The sequence below is a fragment of the Haliotis asinina genome, chromosome 1 (genome assembly GCF_037392515.1).
Source record: "Haliotis asinina isolate JCU_RB_2024 chromosome 1, JCU_Hal_asi_v2, whole genome shotgun sequence".
NCBI classification, from domain to species: Eukaryota; Metazoa; Mollusca; class Gastropoda; order Lepetellida; family Haliotidae; genus Haliotis; species Haliotis asinina.
In genome coordinates this window covers 65,410,556-65,426,498 of record NC_090280.1, presented here as the reverse complement: position 1 = coordinate 65,426,498, position 15,943 = coordinate 65,410,556, and the positions used below count along the sequence as shown (strand labels likewise).

The 15,943-nt window shown below is 42.1% G+C and overlaps 2 protein-coding genes across 2 annotated transcripts; both read left to right on the top strand.

Moving 5' to 3' along the window:
* The first annotated feature begins 1,069 nt into the window (after window positions 1-1,069).
* Window positions 1,070-7,875, top strand: LOC137282039 (uncharacterized). The gene is made up of 6 exons (XM_067813794.1): window positions 1,070-1,245; window positions 2,284-2,362; window positions 2,770-2,921; window positions 4,293-4,466; window positions 5,228-5,274; window positions 6,921-7,875. Exons 2-6 carry the CDS (start codon window positions 2,289-2,291, stop codon window positions 7,029-7,031), a joined length of 558 nt encoding a protein of 185 aa, XP_067669895.1. The 5' UTR covers window positions 1,070-1,245; window positions 2,284-2,288; the 3' UTR covers window positions 7,032-7,875.
* A 1,607-nt stretch (window positions 7,876-9,482) lies between these two features.
* Window positions 9,483-15,680, top strand: LOC137274600 (uncharacterized). Its single transcript, XM_067807880.1, has 9 exons — window positions 9,483-9,550; window positions 10,110-10,240; window positions 10,955-11,113; window positions 12,000-12,046; window positions 13,065-13,120; window positions 13,520-13,659; window positions 14,687-14,845; window positions 15,218-15,264; window positions 15,546-15,680. The coding sequence occupies exons 1-9, from the start codon at window positions 9,483-9,485 to the stop codon at window positions 15,678-15,680; spliced, it is 942 nt and encodes a 313-aa protein (XP_067663981.1).
* The last annotated feature ends 263 nt before the right edge of the window (window positions 15,681-15,943 follow it).

Sequence of the window (15,943 nt, the reverse complement as noted above, 5' to 3'; positions counted from 1 at the left end):
AATAAGTCCAGCATCTCTGATGTAGGAGATATAAACACTCGTTTAACAGAATGGGTATAGAAGAACGGCAAGTTTGACGAAGTAAACTGACTGATTAACCTAACCTTCACGCGCCCACTTGAACTAACGGTTAGACTCGAAATATGTATGATTCTTATAGTAACAAATAATCCCATATCAATTGAAAAGCAACCGCTTGAGGTGCGGAAATGAAGACTTGCTTCTTATAGGATTTTAACGTTGCCGGGTGGGTTGGGCAGTAAGGGAAGTACTGCGGTTCAGGGACTGTGAGGGAGACTAGTCCCTCCCTAGACGCCCTCCATCATGCCTGTCCTCTCTACAACCCACGAACCCACTCGTTCCTGACAAGACAGGTGGCAGCTTCTATATACCGTATTTCCTCTAATGAGTACCTGTCCTCTCAAGAGCACCGGGGGTCTAGTAAGCGCAGGGTCTGTAATAAACACCGGGGGTAAGACAGCAGCGTAAGAAACAAGCACCGTTTTGATGTAAAATGTTTTCACCCTTGATCCAAAAACAGAAGATAAAGCCTTAGGAATTGTCCTTTTAGTCATAACTTCTTGCCCTCCACATGGCACAGATATTGTGTGAAAAACACCGGCTCTCCAATAAGCACGGGCCTCTGAAAAGAACCGGGTCTCCAATAAGCGCAGGGTCTAGAGCTCTGTTGAAAAGATAAGCGCCTTATTAGAGCAAAATACGGTATTTGATATTATCCCACTTCCACCACGCAGTGTCATGTTACATGCTTTCACAAGGCAATGTCTGGGTGTCCACATCGCGATCATTGCAATAAAAACCGTTTGCCAACTAACCAGTCTCAAGTTTACCTCGGGCGGGCACACAAATAGTTCTCTAACCGGAATGCCATTCAGTGCATTCCCCCCATTCAACCCCCCTCCCCAATCATGCACACTCACCACAGTGGGTTTAACCGCCTTGTGGAGGTAAGTGGTTAACAGTACTTTTCCCACTTTTTTAATCAAGCGGGTTTACATACACGCGTCATGTTACGGTATTTACGACTTAAGAAACAGATATTTCTCACAAGCATTATCAAACCTTGTCTGTGACTTCAAGACCAGCCACATGAAGGAAGTAAATTGTGGGGACACCCTGCATGTATATCCAGAACACACACATCTCCCGTCCATTGTTATTAGATATTAGGTTGTACAGGTAAAGCCGTCGACAAAGTACACTGAGTGGTCTTACAATCTCCAGGTAATGAGTTTCTTAGTTTTTCTCCACAAGTGTTTGCATAACTGTCTTTGAACTGTTGGATATGTGTGTTGAATAAACACACGTAATTAACTATCATACATACCCAATATACAACTCTGATTAACGTTGGGGGCTTCATGAAGTGCTTTGCCAAACCTTTCATTAGAAAAATATTCAAATGGATTATCTGTGTGTGTCCGATGTTGATGTTTCGTTGACTGTTTATCGTTAAACCTCTTCCACCACATATCTGTATATGACCGTCGTTGATATTACGTTGACTATTTACCCATTGACCCCATCTACCACATATCTTTATGTGTCCAATGTTGATATTATATTGACTATTTACCCTCAGACTCAAGAACAGCACAACCAATTGTTGTCAAATTACTTTTAAACCTATTTAGCAATACACCCATAAAGGAACTGGTACTCAGTATGATTGTTTGTAACAAGTTCCATCTTGTAGCGGCGAATTATGTATGAAGCGGACAGGAGATCGAACAGTCATCAAGTCCAAAGGGCTGGCGTGTGATTAATCAGAAAAAAACTAACTGCAATATGTAATATGTTCATTTCATGTTCATTTCTTAACGTGTTCACTGTAAGTCCATAGACGAGCATGCATTACCTAAAAAAATCATCCCAGCAAAAGCCGTGCGACATCTTGTTGATTTTGTCGTCGCTATGATGACGATTCACTGTCAATATTGACTTTTGCCTTGCCCTTGAAGCACAGAGTATATACACTACGACTCATTCTTGAATTTATTTTGGCTATGTGTAGCACAGTTCTACAAACAAAACGAGTCTATCAAACGTGTTCATGTTTATCTGAGATGAATTTCTTGAACAAACAAAATGTCTCACACCCAGTGACACCGATGACCTAATCGACATGTACCTAGGTTCAGAGTTGCCTCCCTTGGGCGCGTCTTACACCAGTGATCGTTTTCCATATAGAGTACATAAATATAGATTGCTTTTGTTGTGTTGTATGCACGTCCAATAGTTTCTCCATCCCTCGTGTTACAGGAACAATGGTTCGTGTCGAAGCAGTCGCCCTGGGATTGCTGATGTTTGCCGCCTCCGTCGACGCCGGCTTTAGTGGATGGTAGGCCCCGTTAACGCTGACACTTAAAACATATCTTGTCAATAAGAAATCAAAGGTATGTGGAGTCACTGTTTATGATAACAGTGACAGCCATGAGTATCTGGTACGCTTGTCATCTAAACATATATAAATTGTTGACATATTCCACTCATTGCTGATCTGTATCCGGTCCCTCACAAAGTCAGACATGTTCCTCTTCTTAAATCACATGGCTATTGAGGTTTTATGACCCTCGGATTTACATCTGGAAACTGATAAAATACGTCGCAATACACCTATTTCAAATAGAAACCTGAAAATTAAAAACTGAAAGTGTCATACATGTATAAATATTTTATGATAGTCCACGCTCATGAATGTACAAACACATGTCTGCCTACGCACTTGCCACTTCAATCCGTTTTCAGGAACTTCTGGTACAAGTTCGCCAAACCATGGGAAGTATTTATTCAGAATTCGTATGACATACACAAGGCTGTTAACGTCACCGACAGCAATAACGACGGCGTCATCACTCTTGAAGAAATCAGGGAACACATCACCGACTCCGACTCTGATGGTAAGAGTGTGCCGTTTGATTCAGATATGTTTAGGTAACTGAAGATACGCAGCATGAGCGAGAATATTTGGTGTTTTGTCCGCTTAAGGCAAAATGGCAGCTGTTTGTGGCTATGAACTAAACTAATGGGCAAAATACACAGTCTCTGCCCATTGTAACCTACGGCAAAAATGTTCCTGGGTCACCACGATGTTCCTGGTTTCCACGCAAGGTACCTCGATCTCTGATACCTGCTGCACGTTAACGCCGTTACGCGGTACGTCGACTAAATGCATGTTCTTGAACCCTTGCTGTCGTTTCCGTTGCCGTGATGACCAGATGAAGTTGCGCACATGAAGAGTACGCAGATGGCGGTCTTTCTGTGAGGTCGCCTGATCATGGCCTGTCTTGGGTGCTGCCAGTCTGCCTGTAACACTGGAAGAGTCTGGTGATGGTAGCTCGTGCACATGGAGCCCATCTGCCTCATACCTATGTCCCTCTCTCTCCTGCTCTATTAGCCGTGGCATCATTTCGGGCTGAGATGTATGGCCATCGATTCTCTGCCTTTTAATATCATTTGTCGACAAGCATTTTGCAAAATCTTCAAGATGTACGTTTGGCCATTTTTTCGCAACTTCACGTGCTTTTTCACAACAACTTGCCAGGTTTGGTGCATGGTTAGTCAGGGTGTGGGCCAAAAATGATTTTACTAACTTTACTAACAACTTTGCCAAAGATACAAAATGAAAAGTGTTCACATTCTGAAAGATGGTGACGTCATAATGCCGAACTCTCTGTTGTAACCTCTGTACTCTAAATTAACATTAAATCTCCATTCAAGCAGTTTTTGACCAAACGTGTTGTCCAGCTATGACACTAGTACTATGTTTGTGGATTATTAAGCTTCAGTGTCGGTGTAGGTTGCTTTTCAAATGGATATTTTTAATTGTTGATTGTTACCTGGAAAGTTGCCACGACAGAGTTATCTCCCTTTCGTTTTGCTTACATCGTCTGCTTGATTTGCCATCATGCACTTTCGCCCTGTGTGTAATAAATAGATCACAAATCTCGTGGATGGTGAACATGGAAAACATTCCAACGAGATAGATTTAGGCGTTTTGATGTATTCATTCGTTTAATCAAAGCGTTAAAACAATCTTGTTGGAATAATTTTCACATTCAACACCCGCTCATTTTGTAATTTCTACATAAATCATGATACTTGAGAACCACGTAACATGTAGCACCTCAGCCATCACATTTACATGCACTTTGAGCGTTTCAAAGAATGCTTGATTATGACACATACACTGTATATCGGGTGACGCTTATGACAAGCGACTGTGTAGACATACAGTGTAATATCCTGATTCTCTCCCTTTGCTCATGAAGGTGATAGACGCGTGACCCGTGCTGAGTTTGTCCGTAACAGATTCGAACAATATGGAGCCCGCATCGACATTTCCAACAATGTCTTCGACAACTATGATCGGGACGGGGACAACTACCTGACGATTGAAGATGCCGATCTGCTTCCTCCAGTGATGGCTGAGTTGGATTCAAACAGTAAGACATTTTTTTGTGCTGAGTAAGTGATGAGTGATTCAGTGAGTATGTTTTACACCGCTTAAATCAGTATGTGGGTTGTATCATTGCCGCATCAGACAACATCCGCATCACACAGTGAGGGCAGTCTGTAAATAGTTCAGTCTAATAGCCAATGATGGGGACAGGAATTAGTTCCCAAAGTTCTATTCTATCTTGGAATCTCCGAAGCTGCTTACTAACGCTTTGGTGAACACCCATGGATGGTGCTGAAACAATCAGTCGAATCGTACGCCGTGGCACTGAAAACCCTAAAAATCATAGTAAATTGTGAGACTAGGCTACCTGTGTGCCAGTGTTTATATTTGTCCAATAGATCATTCATCATTCCAGACACATCACAGTGTGTTTCTTGTACATATACTACCCATCAAAGGACTATAGGTTATGGATTATATATGGTTGCATCAAAGATGATTTTCTCCACTTCCTTTGGGTACCACTGCAAACCTTATGCAGACGAACTGCGCGAGGATCATGGGTCAGATTGCTGAAATATTGTGCATGTGAACTGCTGCGTTTTGCCTTTAAATTTGTTCCCCAATTTTCACTGAGTTTCATCATTTGTTGAACTCATAACTATACTCATTTGTTTTATAGCACATCAGTTCATGTGTAACCAGTACTGTTAAACAGTATGGACCTTTTTTTAACAAAATCTGATAGGTTGTTTTATAGTAAGCCAGTGTTTACATCTCCTATGTGTTATGTCTTCATTACAGAGGATGGGAAGCTGAGCAGCTATGAACTGATAAAAGGTCTGCGACAGGTAAAACACCAGTCACCATCACACACGTCAAAGAGAAAGTTTACTTTATCACGGTTTGTGCAGAAATGAGCTCCACACATTGTACCCATTTAGGGAATCGAACCTGGAGTTTCGGCGTGACGAGCGAAGAGTTTGACCGTCCCTACTGTAAACTTGAGTGTGGCCGGTTATACATGTGACCCCGTGATAGAATACAGACACATGTTGACAGTAACCATAGTACTCAAGAACGTTTATGTAAAACTGAACACGAAAACACGAACAAAAGTGTACAGTAATGTCACACAGGGGCAGTGTATGTGTTGTACATTTACCAGCTTTAAGTAGCATCCAAGTATCTCTTACTATATCTCCTGTTGTATCTCCTGTATCTCTTACTGAATCTCCTTCTGTATCTCCTGTATTTCTTACTGTATCTCCTACTGTATCTCCTGTATCTCTTACTGCATCTCCTGTTGTGTCTCCTACTGTATCTCCTGTATCTCTTACTGCATCTCCTACTGTATCTCCTGTATCTCTTACTGTATCTCCTCCTGTATCTCCTACTGTATCTCCTGTATCTCTTACTGTATCTCCTGTTTATCTCCTACTGTATCTCCTGTATCTCTTACTGTATCTCCTGTTTATCTCCTACTGTATCTCCTGTATCTCTTACTGTATCTCCTACTGTATCTCCTTCTGTATCTCCTGTTGTACCTCCTGTATCTCCTACTGTATCTCCTGTTGTACCTCCTGTATCTCCTACTGTATCTCCTTCTGTATCTCCTGTATCTCCTACTGTATCTCCTACTGTATCACCTTCTGTATCTGCTGTATCTCTTACTGTATCTCCTACTGTATCTCCTGTATCTCTTACTGTATCTCCTGTTGTATCTCCTGTATCTCCTACTGTATCTCTTACTGTATCTCCTTCTGTATCTCCTACTGTATCTCCTTCTGTATCTGCTGTATCTTCTACTCTATCTCCTACTGTATCTCTTACTGTATCTCTTTCTGTATCTCCTGTATCTCTTACTGTATCTCCTTCTGTATCTCCTGTATCTCCTACTGTATCACCTTCTGTATCTGCTGTATCTCTTACTGTATCTCCTTCTGTATCTCCTGTATCTCTTACTGTATCTCCTGTTGTATCTCCTGTATCTCCTACTGTATCTCTTACTGTATCTCCTTCTGTATCTCCTACTGTATCTCCTTCTGTATCTGCTGTATCTTCTACTCTATCTCCTACTGTATCTCTTACTGTATCTCTTTCCGTATCTCCTGTATCTCTTACTGTATCTCCTACTGTATCTCCTTCTGTATCTCCTGTATCGCCTGCTGTGTCTCCTACTGTATCTCCTACTGTATCTCATGCTGTACCTCCTGTATCTCCTGCTGTATCGCCTGCTGTATCTCCTACTGTATCTCGTACTGCATCTCCTACTGTATCTCATGCTGTACCTCCTGTATCTCCTGCTGTATCGCCTGCTGTATCTCCTACTGTATCTCGTACTGTATCTCCTACTGTATCTCATGCTGTACCTCCTGTATCTCCTACTGTATCTCTTACTGTATCTCCTGCTCCTGAATTGAATGTTTGCAAAATGATGCCTGTCAGCACTAACACTTGCGACTTATGTACATCTCTCCCGTGTTTTGTACATCAGATGGACTTGGCGGCGCAGCGGGAAGCCGAATGCGGGACTTATTTCATCTACCGGCTTCCTCGTCGAGAGATGGAGCGGCAGAAAAGGAAGTGCACTTTGAGGAAGATGTAGCAATGCCACATGACCGCGGTGCATTGGAAATACGGTTACAAGTTTTGTAAATAAATTACATTGCTCAGTATTTCTTAAGCAATGATGGAGGAAGTTGTTTATTCTATCTGTATTCATCACGGGGAATTTCAATGCAAAGAAGCTGTTCGGCTTTCAGGAAACAATTTTTAGCTACGTGAGCGGAGTATCGAAGAAGTTGGACTCGCTGTGCGGATTGCGAATGCCTTTTCGTAACAATTTTAATGTGAAGATGGCTTGAGGTGATGTGAGGTGAGGTGAGGTGAGGTGAGGTGAGGTGAGGTGAAATGGGGTTTAACGTCGTACTAAAAATTACTTCGCTCATATGACAACCTGCATGTAAGTGTGGCTGCTTGCTAGCCCAGACTTCAGCTAGTTTATAGTGCTAGATCACTGAGATTTTCCGCAGTTAAGCATGAATACCGCACTCGGACATATTTTACTGACTCCGAGTCGACAAGTCCTTGTTGTACCCATTAAGGCAGGGACCAACAAGTACCATATGTTAACGTCTTTTGGTATGAAGGGGACCGAACCGGAGGCCTTCTACTCCCCAGGCGGCCGGGTTCGATTCCCCTCATGGATAAATTGTGCGACGCCCATTTCTGGTGCCCAATTCGTGATGTTACTAAAAGCGGCGTAAAGTCACACTCACTCACTCTCTCGTCATCAGAGCATCCTATCAGTTGAGACCTAGGGTACGATAATCTATATCACCGACTTCAAGGTGTTGTGGGTAATGTTACAAGACGCGCTTTCTATGTTTTCTTATCATACCATGTATATAGAAGTAGTGGTAACATTAAATGCTAACTGTCTGTAGGTGTGACCAGACTTACTTTCATTGCCAACTTTATTCGTGATAGAAGCAACATTAGACACAGAGCAAGAACACATTGACGACTATGACAAACACCTGGGTGAGATTCGGATGTTCAGCTTCTTTAGTTTGAAGTTTCCACGCAACCATCTTTGCTGCAAGGCTGTTGAGGCATGGCTATGCAGATATTGTACACAAATAAACAGTCCTGTTTGGTACATGCAGGACTATCAGTCCCATTAACACATCCATTCATAATTGTTATACATTGTGTTCATATTTCACTTAATGCCAAATGATTAGTTCGGAATAGTGGAAACTTCTGTGATGTGATTACTGAATGTTATAAATAACCATTGCACTCGTGCAGGGGTATTTTCATTAGACTTGTGTAAAGCACATTGTATTAAATTGACTTAAGGTCTATTGATGATAAAGATTCGGGCAGTAATTAAGCATTCTTTCAGTTCATTTGTCATTCTCATGTTTCGTGCTGTACTCATGAACAGCCCTCACACGAACAACACCCATTCATCCTTTCATATCGGTAGTGAACAATATAAAAGATACAGGGACACGGGTAATAACGGGGTATCCTGTCCTACCGGTATTCATGGAAACGGAAGAGTCTATTTCTGTATGTCAGGTATACAGTTTTGTCACGTGATGTTGGTACTCTAGGCGTGCCATCAAACACTTTTTGACAAAGAGAGCTATTTTATGACCGAATTGCGCCTTCGAGTTGAAGACTGCATGAAGGTAGGATAGCATGTGTGATATAGATAATTGTCCATGGTCATTAAATCAGTTCATCTGTCATGTCATACATCAACACTGAAATAGTCACCAGGTTTTCAGTTCATGTAATCACGTGCATATGGTTCGATCGAATATATATCGACGAATCGTTAAGTCAGATTCCATGTGTAGACATTACACCGAGTAGTGACTGCTAACAGGGGGGTTTTGAATCTGTCGTTTTCACGTGATTTGTTTTCAGATTCTTATGGTTGTGACAAGAATAGAAAATGATTTTGCTTTCATAAATAAGCCTCTTTAACAATCTTATGTATGTTGAATAGCCGAGACCTTCTGGGTTAGATCTGGTCTTCAGTAACCAGTGCTTGTCGTAAGAAGTGACTGACGGGATCGGCCAGGTTAGCTGATTTGGTTAACACGTAATCGTATCCTACTTGAGTCGGACGATGCTCATGCTGTTGATCACTTGACTGTGTGATCGAAGCTGTATTATTTACAGACCGACGTCATGTAGCTGGTACCGGTATATTGCTGAGAGATGCGTTAACAAGAAAACCCAAAACAATGTATGTTGAGTCGCGACTCGCTGATGAGGCTAACACTGTCATCCAGATATCTGTATGTACAGCTGATGTTTACAAAGAACGATTTGAAATATCACATTAACTGATGTACCTCCTCTGATCATCTAGAATGTTAGGTACTAAAACATTCATTACGAAGTCCTTTCAGATATTGGTGAGGGAAAGGAAGGTGTAACCACCGCCCTTTAACAATAGTTAGACAGAATACACAGAATACATATGATAGATATTTATTATTAACAATTTGTGTTGGTGTATTTTAGAATTGCCATGAAGATCGTCGCAAGTCTATGGATGGCCTTTTGGGCTGCCACCTTGACAGATGCTGGTGTCAGAAGGTATATATTCATCACGTAGTCACGTCTATTCGCCCTACCTCCGCTGTTAAACACATCAGCTGTCAGACACATAATCTGTCATCCCGTCTATCAAATACTCAGGTGGTCAGACACCACAGTTGCCTGACACCAAGGGGATAGATTCCCTATGTGTCAGACACCTTAGTTGTAACACACCTGAGCAGCTAGACACCCTTACCGTCAGACATCCGCGCATTTAGACACACATTCTGTCTGACAACCGTCTGGAAGGAATATTTCGATAAAAATATGACAGCCGAGCCGAAGAAAACTGTTGTCATAATGATGAAAGGAACCTGCAAACAGAAATGTTGATGTTGATGTTGATGTAAACAAATCTACATAGTGTTAGGATGTACCAACATATCAAGAAAATATGTTTGTTAAGTAACATTTTTAAAAAAAAAATACGTGTGTTTACTCTATATCCTTGTCTGGGTTTGTACCTTGCATCGAACGTGCATGAGCCGTAGGATGGGTACTTCTCGTTTGTGTGAACGTCAATGCAACAACGTTATACAACGTTTGGATGTTGCAGCAAGAGGGGAGCCGGGTACCAAGGCAGCCGTCTGGACGTGGACAAGATGCTCCTGGACGTCGACCGGGACAACAACTCCATCGTCATCCGCTCGGAACTGTTTGTCAACCTGGGGCGCGGTGATAAAGACGGTATATATATATAGAGCACACTACATCCACAGACGGTGTATTGGAATGGGTCATGCCGCTTCTGGCATTTTTTGAGCAATATCACGGCGGGGGACACCAGAAATGGACTTCACACATAATACTTATGTGGGGAATCGAATCCGGCGTTTCAGCGTAAGGAGCGGACGCTTTAACCACTACGCTACTCCACACCAATGAACAGTGGGAGACGACAATTGACAAACGAATAGACAGACGAAGAGATGGCTGCGAACAGACAAGGACACAACAGCGTAGCTCCTTTACTCAGACAGACGGAGGGACAAACACAAGGTCGTGAAGACAAGTAACGACTGAGAGATGTCTCAGTCAACACGTCATCGTATCCTAACTGTGCACGTCGTGAAACCCATTCTCCGTGCCCCCCGTCGTGATATTACTGGAATATTGCTAAAAGCGGTGTAAAACTATACTCACTCACTCCTAACTGCGTATATGGATGCTCATGATGTCAGTCAGGGGTCTGTGTGATCCAGACTCGAATATTTACACAGTGCTGCAACACACTTTGAATATTGCTGTGAGAGACCTAAAACATCAAACAAACAGACATGCATGAAATGTGCCCTGTGTTATTACATGTGGCAATTCACGTTTTGCACTCTAAATGCATTAAATACTCACCTAGAAATGTATTAGTAGTGTGGTCTGTTTCCATATTGTTCGTGCTTTCAGATAACGGATTCATTTCCCGCTGTGAATGGGTTAACCAAGCTGTCAGCATATATGACGACTCCAAACTTGCCGCACTCAACTACTTCGACATCGTTGACACCAACGGGGACAACATGCTCACGACATCGGATACAGATTTTCTCGCGTTGGACGCTGATGGTATGTTCATACGAGTGAGTGAGTGAGTGAGTGAGTGAGTGATTGACACCAATACTCGTATAGTATCTCAGCAGCAGGTCCATTTGGCCTGACCGGAATAATACGCAAGCACGCACGCACGCACGCACGCACGCACATACATACATACATACATACATACATACATACATACATACATACATACATAGTGTTTTCCGTTTGCGCTCAGTTATAGTACAGTCACCGTGTGTTTGTGGCACAAGCTTTTGGTTAATATCAGGCCATCACAACGCGTTCACAGCACACAAATTACTAAATACGCAATGAGCGGATATACACAGTTATCACGGGGAAGCAACGAGCGACGTTTCTCGAGCGCACATGAATGAGTCAACTTCAGGGTATTTCCTACCGATTGTGCATCGTGCTCACATACAGGAGTGACGTTGATGCCGATGTTTTGGAGATTTTACGTGCGCTTTCCTACAATGACAGACAAAGTGACAAGAATGGACAGGCGACGAGGCAACAACGAACAGACGAAGAGACAATTGTGGACAGACGAAGAGACAGCAATGAAGACGAATAGACGGCAATGATCAAACGAGTGAATGAGTGAGTGAGTATTATGCCACGTTTAGCATTATTCCCGCAATGTGACGGCGGGTGACACCAGACATATCTTTCAGACATTACAGTGGTTCAACTCCTCACATGGGTACAAGGAATCAAACATTTCGAGTGACCCACCGCCGTGATATTGCGGGAATATTGCTAAAAGCGGTGTAAAACCACACTCACCTCTCATCCTGTTTCAAAGTATTTGCTTTTTGCTCAACCGGTACACGCTAATTCACTTGTGATGCCAGGTATTAGTAAACACTGGCACATTTCTTATCTCTTGCAGGTGACAGGGAAGTCTCAGTATTAGAACTCCGTCAAGCTATTGAACGTGTATGTATACAGCCAAGCATCACCTCTCGACTTATGTACAGCTGAAGACATCATAACAAGCGGTAGCATGCTATTACTGTGGAACCGCAAGTTAATGGATGCTTAGTGGGTTATTCCGTGGATAGTACGACATACTTATTATAATACTGCACATTGTGATTGATTATTGTAAAATGCGTGAGTATTTAGGATACTTTCAGTAATCTCGTAGCCATATCTCCGAAGGAAAATCGGGAGCGTCCTTTGATGGTGTTCCTCTTCAAAATGTTTCAGACACTTAACGCAATCATATACAATATACATTATAGTCATGTGGCGGTTTGGATGAAATGTTTGTAACTATTTAAGTACTGCTGTTCAGAATGTTGTATGTACAACAATACAATTATAGATTTCTTAATCACAAAAACTAGATTTCGAAAAAAAACAAAAAACAAATAGAAGTTTGGGAAAGGAAATAGGATTCAGATGATTTTCTTGAACTTGAATACATGATGCCATTTGGGCAATGGTCAAATGTGATAAATGCTACATTTGGGATTGCACTCTTTTGTACAGATTCTGGTACTTTTGTTGCGTTGAGTCCCATCACGGATTCGAACCCATACCTCAGAGTCAGGCACCTAATCGCCAACTACCAAATTGAGCTGCCTTACCTGCTCAGCTGCAGGCGTTGTTGCAATAAATTTAAAGTACTAGAATCTGTACTCTACTAATAAATTGTAATTCTCAAATATGACAAAGGTTGCCTTGGATTTGGCAAATACTCGATTCTGATAGGTTAATGATTGTTCTCAATTATCTTATAAGATTGAACCAGATGTTTGACTGCAACACCACTGAAATCCATGTTTATAGACAACAACTTGTTTCTCAGCCAGTGTCGGTAAATTCAGCATTTGAAACCTCACGCCACGTTTTTTTTCACAGCTAAGGCTCGTTACGATTATTAATCTTAAGATTTTAGAGTGGTCGACAAACAGAAAGCATTTTCACAACTGCAAGTTTGTACTTTCAGGATTACGAAATGGCCATTGACTCAGCAGCATATAAGAAGTTTGAGCAGCTGTCTCGGTAAGGTCAACTGCACACACAAATTCACACACTGGACTTGTTTATGACGATCAAAGAGTTTACTGTGTGATGTCAAAATTGTTCTCATCTACAACCTCGTTGAAAATTCATGCATGGACTCAGGGTACGAAACTCCAGAAAACTTCAGCCAGACCATACGGCTGGTTAGATGTAAAACATGCCAGCCCTGACCTAAACGTACCTACCCACAAACTACTATTATACATGTGAAAAACGTTTACCTCCACCGTCAGGCAGGTGATTTTGAGAATCTAGCAGTCCGTGTTGAAAATAACCCGCCGCGGGCGATCGGACAGGCGGGTACTTCTAACACTGGTAAAGAATGGATGAGCACTAGTGTTTACTGTCTTACCAAACACATACGGCGTGTATTTCCAGCGTGTCAGCGACTCCAGAAGGAGACATCAAATCTACACTCAAGATTGACGTCATCAAGAAGGACGTGGATTCCAACGATGACGGTGACGTCACACGAACTGAATTGCAGGCTCACTATATATCCAGCTTTGATAAAGATGGTGGGTAGAACAGCTGCAGTTGGGACGTGGGTGAGAGTGGGTTTAACTTTGAACCGCCAAAGAGCGACGTGACTAAGTGTGTCATGTACACAGGGTCATCATAAATACACGTTATTATGCTAACGAACAACTTACACGATGACCAACAGGATGACAATATATGGATGAATAACTTCTTTGTTACAGATATCTTTCTCTGGGAAATAAAGTGAGTAAGTGTAGGTTTTCGTAGTACTCTCCAATACTCCAGTAAATCAACAGCATGGACATCTATCTATGTAATTTGGATACGATAACATGTGTAAACCGAGTCAACGAACCTGACCACCGACCGCGTTAGAACAGTTAGTAAAGAAGCTGTTAATCTATATATTTCATACCAACTTACGCGTGATCCAAGCCGCAAAAGCTATCATATGCAACACTTTACGGCTTTGGGCACTACGCACGTTCCGTCATTGCATATTGTTACCTAGTGGAGGTCTGATACTAGAACTGGGCCGTAGCGGAATAAATGCATTATTTTAGCGACAACACTAAAAAACTGCGGGGTGTGTTCATGGGAGAACGTACTAAGTACACACCCAAGAGCTGGTTTGTAGTTCTTTCCTCTCAGACACCCTGTTCTACACAACCCTACCTCACTCTGTTCCATCCAATCTCACCTTAATCCATTCCATCTCACCCCACCCACCCACCCTATTCCATCCAATCCCACATCACTTTGTTTGAGAGAACAATTCCTCACCTATTCCATCTCACCCTTTTTCTTCCCACCTAACCAATTTCACCCTATTCCATCCCATCCCTCTCTTTTCCGTCCCACCTCACTCTATTCCATCCCACCTCATTTTATTACATCCAACCCCTCTCTATTCCATCACACATCACCCCCTTCCATTCTACCTCACCCTATTCCATTCTACCTTACCCTAGTTCATGTCACTTAAATCCCACCTCATTATATTCCACCTCACTCCACCCAACCACACCTCACCCTATGTTTAAGATTCCACTTTGTTTTCAGACGACTACAAAGTAAGTCGTTGTGAGTTTGTCAGCGGCGCCGTGTCGAGATACGGGGACCGGAAGGAGGTTGCCATTGTTGCCTTCGACAACCTTGACCGCACTAAGAACAACTACATCGACATTGACGATATCAAACTCTCAAGATTTGATCAGGACGGTATGCTGCCTCTTCATATGGCATCATCGTGGCACTATATTTTAGTTTTGATTGGTTGTATATGTGAAACAGGCAATCAATATATTAGGACAACTAACAGTAAAGTCACGACTGATTTTTGCAGGATTTACGAAATTACAAAGCCAAACACGATCGAAAGGAGAGAATCATATTGCATCAATGCTTCTGATATTTATCGTCTGGTCCAGTTCGGATCTTTACAGACCACCGTCATATGACGGAAATAAGTCATAAGTGCGGAGTTAAATTCCCTGTAGACTAACACAACAAGAGTTAAACATTGATGCAGTGGGTGTGAATGTGTTGTCATATCATGGCGAACTACTCATATATAAGTATATCTTTTTAAAGGAAGTGGAAAACTGACAGCCGATGAGTTTGAGACCGCTGCAATACAGGTAAGCGGGGTAGCCTAGTGGTTAAGGCGTTCGCCCGTCACACCAAAGATCGAGGTTTGTTTCCTGACATGGGCACAATTTGTGAAGAACATTTCTGTGTTCTCTGCCGAGATATTGCTAAAGAAATTGCGTAAAAGTAAACTTACCCATTCACTCATTAATAAAACACCTTATATATCTATAGAAACGCGAGAGAAGGTTTTGCGCTAACTGAAGGAGCTTTCAATACAGATTTAAAGATGACGCTTATCAATGTTCTAATTTGTCGTTTTATATTAAAGGCAGACTGGGTTGCACTCAAGAAGGTGTATCCCCAAGCTACAACCCCAGCACCTCCTACAGGGACTGCCGTCAACAGTTCCCCATCAATACTCCTTGGTGGCTTTGCCATCTTCTTCCTCACGTTGTGTGTATGAATGGGCTTCGGACTGTCTGGCTGTGTGTGTGCACATATCTCTCTTTTCAAAGTTGCAAAAACAGGTGTAATAGTTCATGGTTTCTTATCACTGTGCAAAATCGATGCTTAGCATTGTCAGGGCACTCTGAGATTGTATCGCATTTGTCCAGATGATATTATTATTCAAGCGTATTCGATATCATATTATTTATTTGAGTTTTGACCTTGTCTCCATATATACTGGACAAAAAAAGTGAGGGATATCTGTATTTTTTGAAATTA